The sequence below is a fragment of the Rhopilema esculentum genome, chromosome 7 (assembly GCF_057945365.1).
Source record: "Rhopilema esculentum isolate cy_ngs chromosome 7, ASM5794536v1, whole genome shotgun sequence".
NCBI lineage: Eukaryota > Metazoa > Cnidaria > Scyphozoa > Rhizostomeae > Rhizostomatidae > Rhopilema > Rhopilema esculentum.
In genome coordinates this window covers 788,506-813,349 of record NC_142821.1, presented here as the reverse complement: position 1 = coordinate 813,349, position 24,844 = coordinate 788,506, and the positions used below count along the sequence as shown (strand labels likewise).

Sequence of the window (24,844 nt, the reverse complement as noted above, 5' to 3'; positions counted from 1 at the left end):
CGAAAATTCTTTTATTTTTGCATTCAAATTGAACAGCAGATAAAAACAACTGGTACAATTTCGCCCGTGGTCTTGAAAATTCCATGTTGTCAGTTACTTCTAAAGCTAGGTAACAAGCAGCACTGGTTGCCAATTTAGATCCCTCTTTCCATCTTAGCATGCCTTTTTAGAGGAAATGGATACAAGACACAATTTTACCTAAAGAGTGACTGGATTTTTAGCTTTTGTGCCAACAAGAAATTTTCCAATCTTCAAGTCATTAGTTTTTTTAACTTCCTTCATATCAAGAAGTATCATATTGAGCCAAAGGAACAACTATCTTTGCTTGATCCTCAATTGATATTAATACATGAACGTCGCTGAAATACCTAAAGCGTTTCTTCCACTGGGCGGATTTTACCTGAAATTTCCTATCGAGGTACTATTTGGGGGGGTGTGACACCCCCCACACTACCGTTTTATCGATTTTTCGCCGCAGGATTTCCTCCGGAGCTCGTCGAGCAGCCTGCTATCGTGGCCTCTCCTTTATTTGCACACTTAGCTATTTAGACCGGAGCCGTCTAGTTTCCATACTGCTCAACCTGATGACGTAATTAGTTTACCCTTAACCTAACCCTAAACCTAAGCCTAAATCTAACCCTTACCCTTACCCTAACCCTAACCCTAAACCTAACCCTTTACTTGAAATAATGAATCATACTAATTTTTGACTATTAATCATGCTTATTTATGACTATCAGGTCAAGCAGTATGGAAACTAGACAATTCCATTTAGGCCTAGTCATGCTTTCTATGTAAGCATAGTCTCGATTTTGTTTTCAATCTTCTAGAACTTTGAGGGTTTACCGGTAACATTCTCTAAGGGGTAAAAAATAATAATAATAATAATAGTAATGAATCATGACCAGTATCTCCACAAGGTTGCTCTTCATCTGGTCGTTAAATTATAGGGTATTACGTATAATATGTCATGAATAGTCAGCAATTCTTTCTGTAGCAAGAGTATATAAGCTGACAAGCATTATAGAGAGAAGTATCAGCTAGCGAGAGTGAAGTAATCTATCATAGCGAATAAATCACAACCGGATTGATTCTTTAAGTTCCTTCCTGTGAGAGTTTATTCTCGCGATGAACTAAAACAAATTCCTGACAGGCGGCATCTGGCCCTTTTTTTCTCCCACGATGCCTCTTGACAATGAAAAGAACGTTAATTTTTAACTACCTCTGTGATAAAAAGTCAGCCTGACAAAATATACTTTAATATCTTCCATGACCTTTGATGAAAACATCAACTTGCATCTGGAAGAAATAATTGTTAAAAAGTTGTTTTAAATTTCTTATAAATGTGCACCTTATAAGTATAAAGTAGTTTTTAGGATACGGTGAGATACGCTGTGGAGACAAGAGGTAGAATAAAGTATGACGGATCTGAAAATAAGAAACATTTCAATTTCAGACCTAAAATTGTTTCTTATTAAAGGAGCCCATTGGAAAGAATTTGAGGCTGGTTTTTTATACAAGGGGGTTTCTTATATGCGGGAACCTACTGTATTGCAGCACCTTGTTAAAAATTGCGGCACTTTTTGCCAACATTTTAACCATGCAAAACCTTTGAATGCATGAATTGGGTGGAATAGGCGCGATAATATTTACCGGGAAGAGGACTTAAATTTTCGAAAAATTATTCAACAATTTAGATGCAGCCACACAACAGCTGTGAGAATTTGAAATTTTTTTGAGAGCGTTTCAGTAGCAAAGAAGCCGAGCAGTGGACGTGAAAAAATTGATGTTAAAGGAGAAAAAATTGGTTTGTTTCATTTCACGGCGTTTACACTTAGGAACACTAAAGGACATGAAACTCAAGGCTGAGCAAGATTTTTTAGCTCAAAATCCTTCCAGACATATTAGAATGAATGGCTTACACAAATAGAAAATAAAAGATTATTTATTAAAAAAAATAAATTTACAACGTTTTATTTACAAGCAAGAAGAAGTCAAGTTTTTCTATGGCGTCAATCAAGTCCAGATTGGCTCAAATATTTAAATTTGAAACTGTTAAAAGATGATTCTTACTGTTATTTTTCATAAAAACTCTCTAACGAGATTGAAGTTTTCATCGATGTTTGTTCCACTTCCGGATCAAACCCTATTCGCCACTTAAAAACACAATTAATTCGCACAACAATAGCTTTTGATAATTCTTGCGCCATTCCCCTTCTTCGAGATGGTTCAATGTTCTTTGAGGTGAGTGTAAGCCCCCTCCCCCCAAAAAACTCTCTAAACTTTGACAAAGGGGACTGAGCCCCAAGAGCCCCCCTTCTCCAAGGCACCCTTTAAATCCCTTTGTTTGCTATACAAAATCTTTCTTCAAAATCTGCTATGCAAAATCTGCTGATTGTTATAAACGGTTGCAATGGACATTCTTTTTATAGCGAAGGGAAGAGAGTAGGTATTTAGGGGCAAAAAACCTAAGATCATACTAAATTTTCCCAGGGAAAACTACGCTGGACAACCCATTGAAATATGATAAACCCAGTGATAAATCTTCTGGATTCGCGCCTGGCAAGAATGAAAAGCAGAGTTTACAGTTTAAGTTGCCTTAGAAACCAAAATATAATTCATGCTTCAGGACAGCAGGTGAGAAACTCAATAACGAAAAATTCAGATAAGTTTTGATGATTGATTAGTTTTGTGTAGCAAAACTCAATTCAATTTACTTCAAAAACAACAGCACCACTATATCTGTATTGATACCTGCAGTTTGAATAACCGTTTGAAATTGTTAGAATGCAGGGCTGAGGTCTAAATTTACCATTTGAAAGATGTGGCTGAAGACTTTGTACCAAGCGATTTTATTCTACAATTTTATTGCAACAAATGGATCAATCAGAAGAAACATTTTTCAACGGACTGGACTGTTCAACTTGTACATGGAAAACACCAGACTCAACATTGGTCCGATTTCTAAAAATAAATCTCCTACTTTGTTGTATTGTATACAATTTTGCCTTGCAATCGAAAGTTGTAAAAGCATCAACTACAAAGCTTCTACGATGGAATGTGAAATTTTGTCTGCAAATGCTTTGGAAAGCAGAACAGATTTGTTTGAAGATAAAGCTGGTTGGGATCATTACGAGTCCTTGCAAGAGGTAAGAAGTCTTCCATTCAAGGAGCAAATCTTACATTTATTGAACTTCACTTTTTCTGGACAGAGTTTTTGACTTTATCCTTAATTCCTTATTCCACACGACGTTTTGCATGTATAATCTTATTCTGCTTCTTGGAAACCTAAGAGTATTGGTACGCTCAGGCACGTAAATACTGGGGGGTTGTGGGGGGGGGGGGGGTGTGACACCCTCCAATCTTTCATCCATTCGGAAAATTTGAGGACAGTCGGAAAATTTAAAGCTGTTGGTAGAAAGCTACCTTAATCGGAAACAATTTGAATCATTTGTGAAGTTTGAAGTTTTGACTCAAATGACCTTGTGAACTGTAGCTCAAAGAGAAGCATAAGATAGGTATAAGTTCAAAAGAAAATAGTTGTTTGGTAAAAGGCAGTCCTAAAAAGAATGAGAGGCGACGCAATACAGGAAAAACGTATGAAAAGTTTTGTATGAAAATTCAAGTATTTTCAACTACATTCGTCGTAATGGGGATAGTGTGATAATCATTCCATCAAAATGCTTCCAGAAATGGAATACGAAATATAATTTTTTAAATAATATTTAACAGTAATGCTTAAAGAAGTGCAGTACTTTTCCCATGACTTGTCAATAACTTTCTCCGTTCGAGATCGACCGATGAAGCATAGGCGGTGCCAGGTTGAGAGATGGGGGGCTTCAGTCCCCCCACTATTTTGCAAAAATGTATTTTTAAGCAAATAAAAAGAGTAAAGGAAAGATATAAAGAAAAGAATAATCCGATAAATCCTTTAGTTGCTTAATTTCCAAGAAATACGCCGAGGTCTATGGGGCCTCAGAAAGTAATGAATTCAATTTTAAGATTCGAAATAATCAAACGTGATGAGAGCATACCTTAAAAAAATAACCTCATGATTCTTACTTGCGAGAAAGACATTTTGGACAACGTAAATTTAGATTAGATAGTGGAGCAATGGGCAAGTTGTAGAAGGAGAAAAATTAACTGATTTTTGGACTACGTATGTTTTGATGCACTAATTAAACTAACAGTCTTTATGCTCGATCTTCCAAATTTACGAAATCTAGAAATTTTATGTACAGCTGAATAATTATTTACGAGACAATTTATAAGGTTTGTTGGTAAAAAACTATCAAAGTTTAGGTCCTCATGCAAAATTAGAATTGACCTTTGTCAGTCTGAAATTTTAAGCCATTCACCCCCTCCCCCCCCCCATAAAAAACATCTCCCAATTTACGTCCCTGGGTACGCTACCTTGAACTTTCATCAATAAGGCTTTAGTGCCGCAAAATGTAAAGAAAGCACGCGTCATGGTATAAAAACTGGATATTGAACATAAAGAATGATAAAGACAGTTGCTTAATAAAAAGCCAGATATGCGGTTTTCTTCAATTACATCTTTAACAATTGGTTTTCAATCTTTTCTGCAAAAAATGTCAGGTCTTTTTCTTATTCTTTTTCAGCAGTGCTTGAATTGAAGTTTGTTTTGATGTTTGTTGAGGATAAATCTTGTTTAATCGGGTCTTTTCGGGCAGATGGTTGTCTTCAAACATTTTAATTTTGTTTGGTTTGATTTACATTTTAATTGAAAGCCTTTTTCATTGGAGTACTATTTTTAAGACATATAGCATAGCCAACAAATTGAGGCATCTCTGAGGCAAGCTGTAAAACATGGCTCTTTTCCTTTTATTTAAACAGCTTTTTTATGTTTGCTTTAGAATCATTTTCGATCCATTTCGAGCCTTTGAAAAAATTCCATTGCGGAAACAAGGAGTTTTTCACCATCTAGAGGTGCTTTTCGGCAAGTAAAGGTTGGATAACCAACTTTGTTTGCAAATGAGTCTGAGCACACCCCTTGAGCACAATAGGTAGCGACGACCCTGTTTGGATAAAATTGGATGCAAAAATTCATTCAAATTTTTAATCTGAATTTGATGTGATTTTGGTTTGATTGATGTGATTGTGATTTTGATGTGATGTGATGGGTGTGATTTTGGATTTGCGTTGCTTAGTGAGTCTGGATGAGAAGACAATTTTCTCAGGAACTTTCATCATTGCACAAGGCCGAGAATGCTTCAAAAATCTAATTAAATTTGTATCCGAATAATGATATTATAACGAGTGAAGAATTCAAAAAACAAAATGAAATAAGTTAAGGTATGTTTGTTAAAAAACGACTTTTTGAGCTTGTACCTGTTTGTACTCGTTATCAAGTGTCTCAAAAAGAATCGAGCCAAGCAAAGAAAAGGCAAGGTTCGACAAATATGAAAAAACAGGAGGAATTGAAGAATAGAGTTGAAAATAGAGTAGATACGAAACTATTGAAGAAAATTATAATGTCCATTTGGATAAAAAGCTTTTAGGCTAAAAATTAAACGTTCCTCTATGGTGATCCGTTTGGTGGAGACTTGAGGTGCATCCAATAAGCCAGGGATAAGCAGTTAAGGTATTTGCAGATGTGCATTGCTTTGGTGTTTTTCTGTAAGATGTCTCTTGTTTTTAACATTACTCAAATTTTCTCCAAAGGGGTTGCTAATTTGTCGGGAGGCTTCTCCGATATAACATGTTTGGCAAGTGGTTTAGATGATGCATTAAATCACAAATAATGAATAACAGGTGTGGGGGTCGGTAATGTGGTCGGATATGGTTGGTAATAGTTTTCGATTGGTTAATGTGTGTGCAGGTCCGACAGAGGTGATATTTGCAGGAGAAAGTACCAGGCTGTTATGATGTATCATTTAAGTTCGTCCTAACCAGGTTGTCCTTTGATTACTTCTCTCTGCGGAAAGCCAATTGTGGTGGTGCATTGAAGACGTTCTTTGTTTCTGTGCCGTTGACAAAAATGTGGAAAGTGCTATAAAAATGTTTCTTAATGTTGTTGTTTAGAGGGTGGTAGGTCAAGGTAAAGAGAATGCTGTTGTTATTCTTTCCTTTGTTGGGTTTTAGAAGGTCATCATTTTGAGAAATTCATTTAAAGCCCTGCTCAAACCAACGTTTCACCCAAAATTTCGCCCAACATTTTTCTTCTATGTTGGAATGTGACCCAACATTGGTTGTCAAACGATCTAACATTTCACACAACATTTTACCCAACATTTCACCCAACATTTTCACGAACAGTTCGAAAAAGGACTGGGTGGAAGGTCGTGCTGAAGGCTGCACAGTTTCGCGACATTTCGGTCCAAAAAACGAAGGGCAATCGCTGCCTTCTCTATTTATTTCCTCTTCAGATATTTTCACTGTCATCTCGGTATTTCAGGACGAGCGTCGCATCCCTTATCAAGGCCGTGGCCTAAATTCCTCCTTCTGCGCTTTCTTGTCGCTCTTCTGTGTTACAGTTTCTTCATTGACGCTTGATGCCTCTTCTTTCGCACAGAAACAGGCCGAGAAAACAATAACGATGCGATGATTGAACTTTGGCGCTCTTGAATCAACTGCGCTTGCGCAGAGCTAACCATGTTGCTGAGGTGGTCAAACGATCCAACATGATGTTGGGCGAAATGTTGGGTGAAATGCTGGATCGTTTGACCAGGGCTTAACTTTAATGAATGCTGTCTGGGTAATGTGGTTAGCAAAGTTATTATTTTTTTTAAAAGAAGACATTTTGTCTGCTTTTGAAACCAAATCGTCGTCATTACAACAAATGCGGCGGAGTTGAGAGTAGGCTATAGAGTCGTAGTTAATCAGGCAATGAGCATTTGTAGGCTTATAGTAGATGGATGTGGAGATTTCCTTGCCAGAGATACTAAGAAAGATGTCCAAAAAGGCAAGCTTTCTTCAGTAATAGGTGCGTGGACTGTAAGGGCTGGGTGAAAATTATTGGTGTAGCTAATTAATTTTTGGAAATCAGGCAAAGGATGATATGTTGCTCCAACGATGTCATCGATGTATCTTTTGATGAGGCTTGTAGGCCATTGTTGTGTAAAATGCATGTGTAAAGTCGTTTGATGTTCAATGTGAAGATTGTTTGATCCTTTGAATCTAAATCCTAGCGTCCTCCCCCCCCCCTCCCCCCCCAACATCACAAATAGCAGCCTATCTGGACTCAATTTTCACACCAATCGTCAAAGATCTTCCTACGTTTGTCAAGATTCTTCGCGTCTGCAACTCTATGCAGGACAGATATTCTGGCTGGTTGCGATTTTCTGAATGATTTTTCATAGTTTCTGTACCTTTTGCGTATCACTGCATAGTTTTTGAGCCTTTTTTCTCTGTTTATAAACATTTTCTGCATCAAAGACATATAGCCCGCATTCATGCAGAACACTATTTTAATTATTTATTCTGAATTGTCTTGGTCTTCCACCTTTTTTATCCCTATCCCATTTTAATTTAATCCAAAAAGAGTTGTTTATTTGTTTTTTTCACCTACGATTTCTATTATAATAACAATGTTTTTACTTTATTCATCAATCATTCTGAAAGTATTCAATGTCGATACTTCTAATTTTATTTTTTAATCGCAATTGCGTCTTATGCACGAGGTGAAACTTAAACTAAAATAGTAGATTTGAAAATTTGATAGACATTGCATTTAATTATTTCATTTCATTGCTTGAAGCTCGAGAATTTGTTAACTGTATCCTTAAATATAAAATAAAAGCTTCCTTTGTCGCATGAAGCTGAATAAACAAAACCAGCTTCATGGATACACTTTTTGCGTTAGCTTTTAATTGAAAATTGTCCATGCTACAAAGGTCCTAACAAAAGAACAAAATAGAACAAATTTTTGTTGCGGATCGTAGACATTGCCGGGCTACCAAAAATATCAGTAATACTATTGATTTGTATGTACTTGTATTTAATGATAAAAAGTTTTTTGAATATCAAACTGATGTAGGGATGTTTTTTAACCTATAAACGAAGCTAAGAAATCTTAAAAACCAAGGAAGGGACAGAAATTCTAGCTAATTTGAAGGAAGGTTTTCACAATCTGGATGAATTCCAAGTTGACACACAAGCTAAATAGAGCAACAGGCAGCTAAGCAACAATTGAATTTCGTATACACTCTAACAGATTGTCACCCTTGAATTCTTCTTCAATATAAGCTACATAGCGACATTTGTTTATTCTGAATTCAGGAAAAGAACAGAAACGCAAGAAACATGTTTTAGTCCAGGTTTTGCAAAACAAGAGGATAATTGCACCCAAAAACGCCTAACCGAGTGGCACAACACTGGTGGCAAAAGTTGGCTAGTGACCATTTTTAAAGATAATCCTTATTTGGATTTTTTAGCAACTTTCTGCATCTTTGCCTAATTCAAATAAAAGCTTTGTTTCATTTTCGTACCATCTTATTTGGTATTCAAACAAAGATGCAATATCCTCAGAAGCTTAGTAAATTGAAGAGTCGCTTTGTACGCAGCAAAAGAACCGATTATTCAAACCATTTCTTGAGAATATTTTGTTTCTTCACAGGGAAGATGTGAGGCATACGATAAAGAGCAGTTGTGTGATGCAGAACAAGTTTGTGAACAAGATTTAACATCACTTGGTGGATACAAATGCAAAAATTTAGGTGATTTTTCTATAAATTACTCTGCCAAGTCCGTACCGATTCGCAAAAAGTTGTTGAACTTCAGACAAACCTACAATTCATAGCCGCATCCTACCTCATTTTTAGACAATGTAAAATTACCGAAAAAGAGCTGAGCAACATTTTGTACCAGAAAGAAATATGTAACCTAAAAAACAAGCTCTGTAGCATTTTTCTTTCTTAGCGCAGCATTGAGGTTTTACCAAGCTTTTAAAGATTAGATTTTCCTGACATACATCAATATTCCCTCAAAGATTTTCTGTCTTTTATCATCGTGGCTATTCAAGCCTATATTTTCAACATCAATTAATTTGAAGAATAACCTCAACATTATTATGCAGCTGATATTATTTTCAATGGCTCTAATTGTTCTTGGTGTTTGACTTTCCACAATCGAAAGAACGAAAACCAAAATAGAGAGTATTGCTATTCCCAACAAAACCTTCGTCAGGGGCCAAAATCGTCCTCCGAACCTGGTTTGTATGGTTTTTGTGTCTCTTGGTCCATAAAGAAAATGTCAGATTTTACGAGAGTAACAACATGCTTATGGCAAAGTAAATGCTGATAATCACCGTATTTTAGAAAAATATGCTATGTTGAATGGATGAAGACATTTGCTAAAGCTGCTCATTTTTTATGACTCATCCCAAACAGCTGAGTTGTTTGCACATGTAAATTGCAAATCAATTAGAACATTAGCAATTAGTATATACTTTTGGTTGGAACAAGGCCTTTTTAGCATTTGCATTGAGAAAGCTAAAACTCTGTAACATGACTTTACTTTTTGTAATCTGCCTGGATGATTTTGGATGTTACATCACGCAAGTCAGGATAAGCAACAACGCTGCATTAAAACTTAAGGAAATTGAGATAAAAGGAATGTACGCATTAGGCACTCCGACGGATTGCATAAAGAGGACTATAAAGGCAAATGAAACATGCGTTGTTAACCAAAACCAAGTTTTTGCGAATGCACCTGTTATACATCATCATCAATCGGTAGAAAACTGTATTTTAAGGCTAATGACTAGTATGCTTGTAGGTGCTTTTGTTTACCTCGAGGTTGTATTTGCGGTATTGTTCTGATTTCTGCTTGAAACATCTGCATCGAATGCAAGGAGAATGGGTCTCGATATCCTATGGGAACTCCGCTTTTTAATCCTTATCTAGCTTACTTAATACAAGAAGGTAATATATGAAAATCGAGTTATTGAAGTTCAGGAAAAGTTTAGAAATTTCTTTACAGTGAATTTTGAGGGGGGCAGCACTTTGATATTTCACGCATTCAAAACAATGAAAAGGCTCACTGATTCTTCACAATTAAATAAAAAAGTATCTTATCTGTAGCAATGCAATATAACTCAGATAGAAAATTTTATTCCCGGATAAAGAGTTACTTACAGGAACATAAATTCTAAAATTTTTATAACAGTATAATTTAGAAAAAGTTGAAACTGAAATGTGACCTGGCGTCAAGAAACTGGAGAAAATTTGTAGAAAATTGTTTGTTATAAAAAACTGGATTGTGCTGCTTATATTAAATGCTGACAATTCAACATTCCTGTATCCCTGCAATTGCATAATCAAAATTACTTCAAATATTATACAGAAAACATTGCGTCGGGAAAAGTGGCCAGCCAGTCAAGCACCTGTTATGAAGGGGCGGCAAGCAGAGCTGTGGATGGTAATGACCAAACAAACTACGATTTGTTTTCTTGTAGCCATACATGTAGTATTGCTCCAGACTGGTGGAGGGTTGATTTCGGTGGAAGCGCCTTCGTCCATTCAGTGAAAATTACAAACAGAGGTAAGACAACATTAATATTTGTTCCAGGTTACTAAACAAAAAACATTAGCAAATAAGGGTAAGATGGTCCTCAGAATGTTTTACCATTGTAAATCATAAGACTGAAGGTGGCGTTCTATCATCTTTTGAACCATTTATTTTTAGGCTGTCGGTGCGCCAATTGCAAAGACTGCCATTTATAAAACCCCAACCGTTTTTGAGGGGGTTGAGAAAAAGAACAATAGCCTTCTTCCGCCGACTAGCAGCACCTTGTTCATGCAAAAAGTCGCAAGCCATACGGCCATTAACTAATGCACGAAAAAAGAGAAGTAGAAAGTGAACATGCATGTAAAGAAAAACCACTAAAGATATCTAGACATGGGTTGGGTGGGCAGGGTTGCAAAGGAAGAACCTTTCCTCTCCAAAGTCCAACTTCGAGTTGTCGTGTAACGTGTGAGAATGAAACTGTGCTAAGACAAAGTTTATATACCCAAGGCCAATGCACACTTGCACGCTAGTTGCTTTAGCCATATAACAAACACAATGTAAAGCTTACTCGAGCACTGCTACAATAAATACAAACTCCACAATTGTGCAATCTGTGCCCAAAAAAACAAAAGCCCAAGGGGCACCTAAAAGGCGTACACTGTCACATATTAGACGTGATTAAATTTCATTTAATCAATCTATCTACCAAGCTAGAATTACATTAATAACATAGCATTGACTCAAAAGGCAAAAAAACTAGATGTAGGTTAAAGGACGCCATACCCTTATTTTGCTAGTTAAACATTTTGCGCGCACTCGTGCAAATCATCGCTTTTCTGTGCGCAGCCATTATGAAGAGCTTTTGAAGGTAATCATGGCGGAAATCAACCCGACTATAGTTTTAATGCCTTTACTATAGGTGTTGAAAATGCAAAAAAATTTCATCTATTGTCACAAAGATAAGAGCTCCTTTCACCGATGACATCCATCATATTAGTTAAGTTAATGTCACTTACATCCTCTATTTTGTTTACAACCAACTTTCTTATAACAGATTTGTGACTAAAATAACATTACTCTGTGCTTAATCACTGGCACGATAGGATAATACTGGGGCCTAAGTTTCATAAAAATCCGCAGAAAGAGGATGAAATTCGGAGATATATTAAAAAATTGTAGGTAAGTAGAAAGCGAGACGGAAAAATTCAAGGGAGCGACAAACAAGAAACCTAGCAAGCAGGAAAAAGTTTGCCAGGGACAACATAACACCTGCCGTCAAGTTATCGATTGTCTGTTTCTTTGTTCTTGCTCCTAGCACGCATGTATGCCTAGGTGCAAAAAACAATACTCAAAGTGCTGAATTTTATGCTGGATAGAAATTCTAAGAAATACAAAGAAATTTGGAAGATTTTGTGCATTTACTCGCATGGATACACGGTCTCAATGATGAATGGGCCGCAATTAATTTTCCATTCGGCAAAAAACCAAAAACGACTAATATTTACATTCAAATGCTGGCGGAATTCATGTCTTTCAAATTATTGCGGATCCCGGCGCCGTATTGGAATTTGTTGTGAAGTTTTTCCAAAAAAACATGTCTACGAACAGTCATATCAACCTCTGAATGAACCCACATTTTTCTTTAATAAGCGACCAGGATTCGAGCATTTCTATGCATTCAGATATAGCATGCTTACCCAATGCACTAATGATTTGCACTTAAACATCGAAAATCTACCAACTTGGGGTTCTCAAATTGGGAATACATTAAGACTAATACTTGTCAGAGCGCAAAAACTTAACAAATTGATCCTGTTAGATGCAAGGTCCCTCGAGGTTCTTTTCTTGGACCTCTGTTATCAATGATTTATAAATCGCTCTCCAATAAGTCATAAAACTTCAAAATTAAACATGTACGATGATGACACAGACTTTTTCGTTTGGCTACTTTTTCGTTTCTGTCCAATACCCTCCATTCAACATGCTAACTTCCCCCTGAATATTAGTTATTCTAAATAGAAATAAAATCATATATCAAGCTAGTCTTTCATCCAAACAATATACTGATTCAAATCCTCCTAGTATCCAAAGGAACGACCTTATATCGGGAGACAGAGAAGCGGGCCACAGACATTTCCTTACGCAATCCTCGTATAAATCGCAAACGGGCAATATGAATTTGAAAACTTTCGACAGAACAATAAAATTTGTAATTTGCAAGAAAAGATTTTGAAAGTATTTGCATCAGTAGCTTTTGTGGCCTTAGAAGAGGCTTCTTCTTAAAAAACATCGGATAATATTCTTTTACAAATAAGTAATCTTTTAGAAATATCCTTTTGAAGAGAATGATCAGGATGTGGTGCGCTCAAGTAAAGAAGCAAAGAGAAATTTTGATTAAATTTTATTTAACGGGTCATTAAATAATGTCCAATCATATGTCAGTCATTGAATAAAGCATTTTATGTGAGAAGATATGCCTGTTTCTTTTATCTCATCAGTTTTGGAAAAAAGTTTTTTGAATTTGTTCTATAGGTGATTGCTGTGGACATCGTCTCTCAAACTTCAACATTGTAGTTGGCAACAGTATTGAAGGCAATGGCGGCAGCAATACAGTGTGTGCAGCTAGTCAAAGTGTCCCACAAGGTGCCACAAAACTGTTTCCATGCCGTCCCAGGCTTCATGGCAGATACTTGTATATACAACAAAACAAAGCGGAGCCATTAACACTGTGTGAAGTGAGGGTATTTGGCGAATTTTTCGGATGAAACTAGTTGTCTAATGAACAAGAAAATGACAAGAAGTAAGAAAATAAGAAGCACGTCTGCTTATCGCACAATGAAGGATCGAAAAAGTGAGGCTTCTCAATTGCCAAAAATGCATTTCAAAAAACTAACACACCGATACCAATAAATCAAAAAACCATTCTGCCATAATTTAAAAACATGAAACTATATTTCCATGTCTTTTTAATGCAAAGCATCCTCAAAAGTTTAATAACGAGATGAAAAAAAGAACAAAAATTTCCAAAGAGTAGGAGCTCAAAATACTGTGGCATTTGCGTTCGATTACGTTAATTCACAATACTCTTCTTACACTAATCAATCCTAAATTGCTAAAACTCCCTACAACCGATTAATGATTCTCATCAACATGAAATCATGAAATCAAGTTTAAACACAATCAAAGCGGGAAGAAGGAAGAAAAAGGTTTAAACATGAATGTGAATCTAAATACCCAGACTGCTGCAAACGTTTTCGGTAGCAAATAAAATTGAGTTAAAATGAATAATCAAGAAGGAAAAAAATGGTTGATGTGGAATTCTTGGTGTAAGCACAATGTTACTTAACGGGTCACATATAAATATTGACCGGAAGTAAATATAATTCCAAGACCATTACTGAGGTTGGAGATCATAACTCATTTCTCCCCGATTCTGGTCTATTACGCAGGCTAGGTTTCTATAGAATCGTAAGGACGGAGCCTGCGGATGCCAGCGATCGATCGCCGGCACCCTCCCGGTCAAAGTCTTTCCAAAAAATTTTAAGGAAATGTTAGGGGTCATGAAACGACCTGCGACGAACTGAGACGAACTGGACGGATAATACCAATGGTGCAACCACATGAACAGCGACCGTTAATTTCAATGTTTCAATATGAAAATGGCGAGAATCAAAAGGTAATAAAATGATCGTTTTGATTAGACTGTACCAAATATGTCATTTCAAAATTTACATAGGAGTGACGTAGAAGCCGGGAGGAGCCGGGAGGAGCCGGGAGGAGCCGGGAGGAGCCGGGAGGAGCCGGGAGGAGCCGGGAGGAGCCGGGAGGAACCGGGAGGAGCCGGGAGGAACCGGGAGGAGCCGGGAGGAACCGGGAGGAGCCGGGAGGAACCGGGAGGAGCCGGGAGGAACCGGGAGGAGCAAGTACCAGCGTTCGGTGGCAGGCAGAGGTAGACTCACTTACAACTCCTTAGGTTGTATGCAAGCCAGGCTTACGATCAGTAACAAAGCCATGGCTTATGTTCTTGATTAGACTCAAGTACAGCAAGCTCTGATAACAATTTATATAATTGTTTCTATTTATTTTTAAGCAAGTGTCTTTATCAAACATTAAAGTCTAGTCAATATACGAAAAACACGCCATTACATCATATTACATGTGAAACAAGATTCGACCTACAGGGAAACTGGCGCTCTTTAATAAAAGAGGATTAGAAAGCCCCACAAGTAGGAGTAGTATCCACTGGTATCCAAAGTCATGTGAAAAATGAAATAGTATTGTGACGTCACCAAAGATACTGAGTTAATCTGAGCATGAATAGGGGTGACCACATGCAGAAACATCGCTGGAAAATCTCATGCTGTAGTTTATGAAAATTCAACTGGCATTTCTGAATGCTTCAACACTTCAACACTAAATTTCCAAAGAACGTGATGAAAAAGAAGACGCTCTAGCCGAAAGACAAAAAAACTCATTAAATCTAATGATTTTTAATTATTTGGTTGTCAAAAAAAACAAGATCACCCAGTTATTCATAAATGGAGCCAATGTTGTACATTGTTTCGATCGTTAGTGAACAGGCAATCTGAGACTGTGTTATACGATTAATCAATTTGCTACTCAAAAGATCTTCTGGAATTTGACTGGGATGGAAGTAAATCTCAGAACAATGTTTTTAGCGCACTAGTAATGAGAATTACAGTATGTTAACTGTAAAAACGCAAGGGAATACCTCTAAAAGTGCGAAACAGTGTTAAATATGCTGCAAATTGTCAAGCAACAAAGATTTGAAATTGGATATTTGCAGTTTTCCATATTTGATTTTGCATAGATGGTTTAATTGATTTTGCATTGTTAGTTGAAATGTTAGAAACCTTCTATGATGACTTAACCACTGTATTGTAGCACTTCTGTTTGGGTTTTTGTAGTTATAAACTAACCACGTGTGATTAAAGAGACGTTGAGAAGTATAAATATATTCAGTTTGATAGGCAAATGATCATTCTTGCAGTAAATGAGTCACAATATACTATCATGGTAGAGTTGCAAACATTGTTTTTCACGGATCGCTCTCTTTTGTTATTGTAACTTTCAGATGGACCAGCGGATAGAGGGAATTTGAAACATCAATAATAAAATGTAGGTAAGCTCAAATCTGCTATCTCTAAGATTTGTCAAAAGGAGCTTTTTGTATATTCCAAAAGTCTTTTGCAAAATCATGACGAGCACTAAGAATCAGTTCAAATAGAGAGAAGAAAAAATCTCTCTTTTGACGTCGTGGTGACGTAATAGATAGCATTTCTAACCAAATGTATTACATTTTGCATATATTTTCATTTGATTTAAAACCAGTATTAATAGCAAAGATGCCATTAACATCAAGAGGGTTGATGACAAAAGTTTGATCGGATCATTTCGGCTTCCGCCTTTTAGACTTCTGGGGCAGTTTTCAAAATTTGCTTGGTTCTCGACCAAGTCAAATTACCGAAGGTCTCTTGTGTCACAATAAGCTGTGATTTACTATTTAATTGATAATCACGCTGACATTTTAGGATCCTTAGAAAAAACACGTTGAATCAGCGTAACAACTTTTTTCCCCCAGTCTGCTTTGTGCTGTTGCAACGTCAAAGATCCTTGTCAGACTGTTCTGTGGAAACCGTTCGCAATCTGTTAAACTCATCTTCTAATGCGAGGGGATCCACACCTTTTCCAGAAAGGACAGCTGACTCCTCTGAAAAAAGAAAGATTAAACATTTTCAGCAAGTAGAGTTACGTTTGTGCCCTAAAACTGACAACAAATTTGAATCTACGTAAATAGACTATTTGCAATATTATTTCGTTATAATTGTTCGTATTTGGATAGATTAATGTGGAAAACACCACCCGACATTATTCTAAAGATGAACATGCATATCATGCCCTTTTAAGCAGAGCAGATGAGAATCAGAAATACGTTTATTTTTCCCAATAGCTAATTCTTTGACAGAAAATGAAATATTAAATTTTAAAAAGGCTGTTATAAGTAGCATTCGCGACAAAAAATTAGCCCTTTAGGATATCGTAGAATGGCAAATCTCGAGTAGAGAAAAACCTTTGTTCATTTACTGCTCTTGATACTTATTCAAAAGTGTTCGAAAACCAATTAAAAACCAGATTAGCCCTATCTTGATAAAATCCTCTTCATTTTTGCCAATAGCAAACATACGGCCCAATCATCTATTGCTGTGAATGACTAAATACCAGAGGGACTAATAAAAACTATATTTTAGATGCGAAAATAACGGCATGTTCGAAACTTTTTGTCGAAAAATTCCACGCAATCTGCTTTTTGCAAAACTAAAAACTTCGTTTTAACAATACATGCAGTTTTTCAAACATTTGTAACTGAAGTACCGCAAGTATCTATAATTGGTCTTATGATGTTGAATATATGTTTCGCATCTTAAAGCACTTTGCATAAAAATCTACAAAACAATTAGCAATCTCTACATTCTTTTGATCTTATTCTTGCCGATTTATTTCAACTACTTAATGCGTATTCCTCAAAAACTGAAAACTGATTAGCCCAATCCACCAAGGTATTTATTTCAAGATACTTGGTGCTAGCAGGCCAATCATCCTGGACCCCTAGATTTTTCATGGATTGCCAAAAAGCTTCAAAATTTTAGAAACTTGAAACGTTGGATAAAACCGTTCTAATCTGCAAATAGACGCTCGAAACTCGGGAGATTTTAATCCAGGAAGATCCTGGCAGACAATTGGCGCTTGCTGGTATTGTTAGATAAAGTTCCCCAAATAATTATATATAGGCAAAGATCGCAATCTCTCCTATCGTTCATGTTTCATAGCTTTAGTAATAAGCTTCGTTAATTTCACGATAATGCTATATCTGTTTGCAGAAAATAAACCTTTTGATACGCAAGCGCGGCAAGATCGGCACAAAAACGATTGATACTCCGTCGCCTTCTTTTCGTTTATACTTAAGTAACTCGGTACCTTTAATGTGTTTATAAACCATAATTAAAAACACACATACATGATCAATTGTTCTTAGAATTTTCGCTGCTCTTCGGCAGCCTCCTCAGGAAGAATACTTTTCATTTATTTCTGATCAATTAAAAAATGCTTAAAGGCGTGTTTAAGGGATTCGGAAAAATAAAATTTACTAAGAATTCAGAATACCTTTTTCAGCAGCTCTTTTGCTTGCCTCACTATTTCCTTTTGACATTAGATTCGTCAGTTTTCCGAACAGTAATTTTTTCCCTGTCTTTTTCTGGGTTCCTGGAAGCTGAAAAGCAAAAATTGACATATTTTACGAAATTATTGAACTCCACTGCATTTTCGCGGTTTGTCTTCAGTGAATGCCAAGAAAATTTTTCCGTTAATATATAAACATAAATATATAATATATAAACATAAATAGCTTGTATTTAATGGAGCATATCAATTACAGCAATTATAAAGGCAAAACGGAAAGACTACATAGTTTGGCATACATTTGAACCTGACAAGCTGCTAATCTTCAAGACCCCAAAAGAGGTGCCACTTAAACCATTCAAATAGTTTTTATCAATAAAATATTGCAACAAAATGGATGAACACATTGCATTGGAGTGTCAAAAAGGACAAAGCAGTGAGAGTCACACGATCCCAACAAAGATCATTATGCACAAATAATTGCTAATCCAAAACCAATACCAAGATTCACTTTTAATGTTCACTTTTAATGAAGATTCTGAAACCTTTGGCCAGTTGGCTGGAGGAATAAATGATTTTGTGAGTGAGGTTTAGGATATCGCCTAAAAAGTTGCGGGTTACAACTGCAAAAGCACTTGTGTAGTATGGGCTTAAAAGAGAGGTAGCGTCCGTTCAAAACACAGTCTTTAGTATGCTCTTACAAAGATCTCACGATTCAGCGAAACATTTTTGCAAAGATTTTCCAAAAAAGTTTTATTTTTCAACCATTGTCTAACAGCGTGATGACAAGAACAAGCAGCATGTCTCCAAAAACAATATTAGACTGACAGCTGCACGAGAAAAGGATTTTAGGGAGTAATTTGGGAGCAGAAGATAGCATCAGGTTGGGAAATGGTGATGGATTTTACATTTCCTAAAGGTGTAATGGATGTCAGGTCTAGCAATAAAAAAAAGTATAAGATTTGATATTAAATTAGCCGTACTTTGTTGCAAAATCTAACACAAAGGTTTTAAGTTAAAATGTATCAAAAATCTAAGTCAGCATCGCCGTACCTCTCCTAATAAAAGTTTTGCTTTATCGTCGTCACTGCAAAAGATGTTTTCTGATTAGAGTACAGAAATATGTATAGGAATTATGCTAGATAGCTCCAAACAACGTAAAGGAAGAATCTTATGCTTGGTTTACAGGAGTTGTTGAAGCCACAAAGGAACTTCTTTGTCGGACATCTCAAAACATGAAAACGTCAATAAACGGAAAACTCAATTTGATATAAAAAAATTTTAAATAATATGTATAATATCAAAAAGGATAATAAACATGAGTGATTGAAGAACTTTCTTACAAAACGGTCAAACAGCAAGAATTAAGAAGCTTAATTCTTTTCCTCAGTTCTATCTTTTTCATCATAATAAAGGGCTTACACGGTTAAAACAGCGAGTAAATAGCTTATACAGTTCCATGCTCTGGAATATCATTTCTTATTCCTTCTTTCATCTTCAGAATTTCACGTTTTTAGATTTCTCTTCACACAAAATTTGATCTTATTACCAAGACTTAAAAAACAAAAATTGTATCAATTTCAAAGCGCTTGGTGCTTGGTACTTGGTACGCTTGGGCTTGCCACTAAAAAGAATGATATCATTGTAAAAACCTGGCTGCTTTAAAAAAACCATCAAAGAAGAATACAATTATCGATTTATCGATTTTTGCCCTTTAGAACTGAGACAGATAAATGCTTGCAAAGAAAAGAAAAAACATGTGACTCTTCTTATGTCTACTTGAAGCTGTATTTTAAGCATATTGACAGACCAAGTTGGGGACTTAGAATGTGAGTTAAGCAAATATGAGATGGCAATACTAACCCAACTTTTTCCATACTTTGCTTGTTGTCCCAGCCTCCTTTGAGGTGGAGTTTTTCTTTTATTATCTGAAATAATATTGAAGCAGAATAAGGTGACAACGAAACAGGAACGAAAAATGACAGAAATCGTGTGCTCATTAGCGATAATTTTTGATAATATGGAAGCACACGGGGCTAACCTGAGGGACTAAGACTTGTGTATAATCTTTTTTAAGAGCCATTGACAAATCCTGCCAGGTCCAGGTTTTGTTATGATACTCTAAAGTCGGCAGGCAAAGATTAAAGTCATGTGCATCTTCAATGTTTCTGTCTTTCTCACCCTAGAAAACAAAAAATAAGATAAAACCAGCGAGGGTAGTTGCTTGACCTAATGCCATCAGACACTAGATCACTTAATTATAGTCATAAAAATATGGTTGATATAAAAGAAGTTTAGCGTGTTTAGTAAAACAACTTTTGTCGTATCTGTTGTTTTTGTTAGATCTGTTGTATATTTTTGTTATATCTGTCGTATGTTTTGTATGAAAAAATTGCTAACGACATAAATATTTATATGATAACTTCTCATAAGCCTGGTTTACATTATCAAATGCTGCTAGCAAAGTGAACAGGGCATGATAGGATAGTCACAGCCTAAAAAGGGCATTGTCGGCGATTATCAGGCCGGAAAACAGGGCTTTAAGAGAGTGAAAATCAAAAAGGTGATTAAATAAGGTACCTTGTAGCTGAAACAAATTGGGACTTTCGGGATCTTAATATATATGAAAGTCTGATTCTTCGATGCTCTTTCCTTCATCCGATCAACATTTTCATCGGTTGAAAATCTGCTGTAGAATAAGGATCCCTTCTTCACCGAAGGTGTCTGTAACAGAAAAACAAATACCTTTGTTATACGGCAATTTTTCAGTGTTTTATTTAAGTTCCCAACGAAGAGCTGACCACCATCAAAGCTGTGTATCAAACGATTTTTTGAAACAAGAAAATAAGCACCAAACATTTGAAAAAATGCATTCAATACAGAATTCCTTGAAAAATGTTGGCGACAATCAAAACAAAATTTGACCTAAATGAAAGACTTTTTTAATAAAAGATTAAACAAAATATTCACTGTACAGGCCTACAGTGATGACCTTTATATAGCAATTCGGCCCAAAGTACATAAAGATCAATTTCAATACTACCTGAATAATGATCTAAAAATGCATGTTTTAGAGAAGCATTTTATGTACCCTTTGAATCAGATCCTCCTTAAAGCAATAAAATGCGCATTCGAAGAAGGATCTCAAACTGAATCAAAGGTACTTACGCATGATGGTGAGGTGGATATAACTTTGCTGCTTATTACATGAGCCTCAAGATACCACTAAAGTATTTCCAGAACTCAATTTTAGATTCTTTGTTCGGCTCGTTGTTTTAAATTACTTTGAATCTCCAAAAAACAGCACTATAAATTGATGCACAATATTATTCAAGATCATTTAGGGTGACTTATAACTTACTCTAACTGGGGTTCCTGTAGAAGACGAAGGAGACGGTGAAGGGCTGGAAACAGCCTCCTTCGAAGCAGGCAGTGTTAAGGTTAGCCCTGGTTTCCTTTTGAGTCGCTCCTCTGCTTGGAGATCTAAGTACGTTGGCTGCACAGTGGTTTGTTTCATTGGTGACGTCATGGCTAGCTGCTGCTTTGATGGCTGCTTTGATGATGGTAGCAGCTTCGGAGGCGGTGGTCTTGGCGGTGCTGGCTTCTTAAAAGACGTTGAAGAGACAACCTGAAATTGTCCAGAAAAATATAAATAATATGATCATGTTTTTATATACAAATTATTTGTTTACAAACTAGAAAAAGGAGAGGATAACAAAGTTGAAAACTTACCTGGCTTTGGTCAGTTTGGGTATCCTCCGGTTCATCCTTGGCTTCAAGGTACAAACACAGTAGAAATTATAAGAATTGTCAAAGAACAAAATTATTTTAAAACTAAAGAACACATTACTGATATTACATTAGAATAACACTAACTGCTATAGCACTAAGAACACACAATATAAACTCTAAGCTTGTTAAGTCTTTGTGAAAAGTGATCTCAGCCTTTACAATTCAATATTGGACATCCCAATGAGAAGATACTTTTGCTAGCTGAAGAATTTTTTTAACAAACTGAAACGTTTGACAATGATGCATGAAGAGATGAATGGCGGCAAAGTGGTAGGCAATCGTGGTTTTGCAACGATGTGGGTTTAGAATCCAATTTAAATCAGGGGAAAATGCCTAAGATACCTTTAATTCCCATTTCAAAATCCGTGGTATCTGTCTGGTCAACTTTCTCTGACTTTCGTGAAAAGAAAAACGATACCAAATAATGATAGAAGCGATGGGTTAATCTGACAGCGATAGGACACACGTTCACTTCAAAATGCTCCCTCACACTAATGCCCGCTACTGGTGACTGTACACGGCAATACACGCGAACGTACACGGATTTGTCGACGTGTCGACGAAGGTTGATTTCATGGGGTACCAGCAACTCTTTGTAAGGCTCGTTTGGGATTAGGTTGTTAACAGCGAAGCCGCCCAGTTCAAGTCGATGTTCAACCCCATTATCGTCAAATGACAACTTGTTATAGCTTAAAAGAAAAAGAATTGATAACATGAAATTAGGACAGATGCATGCCATATCGAATGAGGTCGTTTATTGCTGATTTTATAACCCCCCCCCTCTCCCTCATGGCAATGCACGAAATGATAGTTTTCCCATGCATGTAGAGTATTGCGGAGAGATCTTTTGGCCAAAAAGCCTAAATCTTTCAAATCTCAGGCCCCCGTTCGTCTCCCTCAGTGTAACTTGTGCATATCAAAGAATATCAGTCAGACAACAGTGTACATACGAAGTTACTATGTTGTACTCCATTACTATTTATACGAAACGACAAACAGCAGCAGTGTTTTAGGTCTTAGCGAAATTCGATTGATAGAGAGGAAAATATTAGAAACTCCCTTGCGGAAAACCAGAGAATGGATTAAGTGGAGACCTGAAAAAGCCTATTTGAAACATGATCAAAGAATGGGACATCCTTCTTTATCTAATCTTCGTTAAATTCATTATTATGCATCAAAATTAACTTTTCAGGCAAAATAAGTTTTCAAAGCAAAAATTTCAACAGAGAGAGCAAATTGAAACTAACTGGAATTTTTTGAACTGGACATCTGCTATTCCAAGCTGTCCATCCTGTTGAGCTAGCCTCCATCTCATGTCATCAAAAATAATATCTGATTGTTTGACAACGTAGTTTTTATTGCGACCTACATTTGGATCGAGGCAAAAGGATAGTAGTTTAAGGAAATTAGCGGAAGTATTGCAAATCAGTTTTGAATTCAAATATAAATCGGGAGCTAGAATGAAAAAAAGAGAAAATGTAGAGGTATTATGTGAAGATAAACATGGCATGCTTTAGAGAAAAGAAAAGTTACCTTTGCTTGGTGAAGGCGAGGCGGAAGACAATGCAAAGTCTTTATAGATCCTGCAATAAGTGAAAAGACCATTAGGGAAAACGGGTAAATAGCTGTGTAATTTCATCGGAGAATGATTCTATTTCGTGAAAATCTGCATAAAAATGAAATTTCTTGTGTTAAACAAATACTTCACATAACCTATAAAATATAAATATTCACATTCTAAGACATTGTTTGATTTATTTTGTTTAATCATTTTTATAAAACGTATGCTTAATGGTAATTTCATTCAAATGTCACTGAACGTGAGCTCGGATGAAAGACCATTGGCTAAGACTTCTCGTACCATGATGACATAAGTCTCCGTTTAAAAGATAATAAAAAAGTGAAAGCCAAACAGATTTTCTCTAACAGCCGAGGTCCAAAGAAATACGGTATTGCGATGGAGAGAAAGAGTTTGGAAAAATCCTTTGCTTACAGAAAAAAACATGCGGAAAAAACTGGAAAAAACTGTTAACTGTTCCTAATTTCCGAATTATTTGCAACACTTATATTTCAAGCTAAAAATCACCTCAAATTAAAGTAAAATATGCAAGTTTTTAAAATGGCATCCTGTGAAACATTAGATCAGAAGGGTCGTCTCTAATAAATATTCAAAAATTGGATTAAAGATAAAATTGTATAGCTGTGCAAATTACAGTATCATCATTTTCAGCTCTTCGCTATCGGCACTAAGTTGTTCCTTTGTAGCCTGGATCTGCTCTTGAAGATCCACGATAAGTGACTTTAATTCCAATGCCATATCGAGGCAGCTAAAAGGTAACCGGAAAACTTACGAAACAAGAGTTTTGATTATACAGCGTTTAAGAAGGTAATTGTTTGACGTCAACGACTTTGCAAGGCAGGAAGGATTGCAAAAACATCATAAAGATAAACAATTTTTTCAAACTCTATGATAAACATGCTCCTGAAGACTGAATACCCCGTGGACAAATTTTTGCGTTACGAAAAAATTATATACGTTGCTGTTAATTTTGGGTTCCCAGATAAAAAAGGTTGTCTTTAATAAAATGTAAGTCCAAATGACAATAATTGTTTCATACCAAAGAGGGTTTTGGAAATCGAAAAGCCAACAAGAAAATGAAAGCTAAGAAGAAACAGAGGAAGAAGGGTAACCTGTCGTCTTCCATGCAAGATATACTGTTCGCTTCTCTATGGTATTCGAATAATTGCCTCTCACAGCGTCGCAAGTATGACAAAGAGTCCCTGCGGATATCATAGAAAAAGGTTTTGAAAACATAGCTACTGCAACATTTGTGATAAATTAAGCAAATAATGCTTGAAATCTATGTCAATTGACTAAATTTGCTTATTGGCACATAGCCGGCAAATGAATCTACAAAAAGGGAAGGTGTACAGATAGACATTTGTGCCAATCTTAAAAAGAAGAGTCGTTTAATGGAGCCATAATCGAGGAGTCAAGTTCACGATTACACCTCTTGAAAGTGAACTTATTTAGAACCATGATCCTGGAATTGACCTATTTTTCAGTGCACTTTTAAACATATCACTAACTTGCAAAGATGCAATTAAACAAAAGCAAAATCTCAGCAACTGATTGAAAATTTTACAATCGCATATTTTCGTGATGTTGCAAATAAAATAGAATCAAATGCACTAGAAAGATAAAGATTTGCAGTGAGTTGAATGGGTCTATCACTCTCCTTCTTTGAGTTAAGACATCAAATGTCTCATACTGCGTGTCTGTTTTGATCATGAGAACAAAATAGAGCTGCTTTTCTTTTGTCAGAAATACTTCCACCAGTGACTAAATTGAAGGCATCCTCAAGTGCTTATGTTTGATACAATT

At 36.1% G+C, this 24,844-nt stretch overlaps 2 protein-coding genes across 3 annotated transcripts in view; one reads left to right on the top strand and one right to left on the bottom strand.

Moving 5' to 3' along the window:
• The first annotated feature begins 2,321 nt into the window (after positions 1-2,321).
• Positions 2,322-15,514, top strand: LOC135683702 (uncharacterized). Its single transcript, XM_065199035.2, has 4 exons — positions 2,322-3,149; positions 8,579-8,678; positions 10,306-10,503; positions 13,003-15,514. The coding sequence occupies exons 1-4, from the start codon at positions 2,823-2,825 to the stop codon at positions 13,233-13,235; spliced, it is 858 nt and encodes a 285-aa protein (XP_065055107.2). The 5' UTR covers positions 2,322-2,822; the 3' UTR covers positions 13,236-15,514.
• LOC135683697 (bridge-like lipid transfer protein family member 2) overlaps positions 14,331-24,844 on the bottom strand; it is a 54,737-nt gene continuing 44,223 nt past the window's right edge. Inside the window, exons 50-62 of one of the 2 annotated variants that reach the window (XM_065199030.2) lie at positions 24,151-24,240; positions 23,673-23,786; positions 22,993-23,042; positions 22,707-22,824; positions 21,802-22,148; positions 21,400-21,440; positions 21,029-21,295; positions 20,248-20,391; positions 19,709-19,849; positions 19,531-19,595; positions 18,721-18,754; positions 17,653-17,758; positions 14,331-16,201 (exon numbers count right to left, since the gene is read on the bottom strand). In XM_065199030.2, coding sequence (XP_065055102.2) covers positions 16,095-16,201; positions 17,653-17,758; positions 18,721-18,754; positions 19,531-19,595; positions 19,709-19,849; positions 20,248-20,391; positions 21,029-21,295; positions 21,400-21,440; positions 21,802-22,148; positions 22,707-22,824; positions 22,993-23,042; positions 23,673-23,786; positions 24,151-24,240 — 1,624 coding nt within the window. In that variant the 3' untranslated portion in view covers positions 14,331-16,094. The remainder of the gene's footprint in view (positions 16,202-17,652; positions 17,759-18,720; positions 18,755-19,530; positions 19,596-19,708; positions 19,850-20,247; positions 20,392-21,028; positions 21,296-21,399; positions 21,441-21,801; positions 22,149-22,706; positions 22,825-22,992; positions 23,043-23,672; positions 23,787-24,150; positions 24,241-24,844) is intronic. The other variant, XM_065199028.2, reaches the window with a different exon arrangement.

Bases quoted from the DNA above. Each gene is read 5' to 3' on its own strand.
- LOC135683702 (XM_065199035.2), top strand. From the start codon at position 2,823: ATGTGGCTGAAGACTTTGTACCAAGCGATTTTATTCTACAATTTTATT. The intron at 8,679-10,305 runs GTGATTTTTCTA...AATATTATACAG, and splicing joins ATACAAATGCAAAAATTTAG to AAAACATTGCGTCGGGAAAA. The intron at 10,504-13,002 runs GTAAGACAACAT...TTTGTTCTATAG, and splicing joins AGTGAAAATTACAAACAGAG to GTGATTGCTGTGGACATCGT.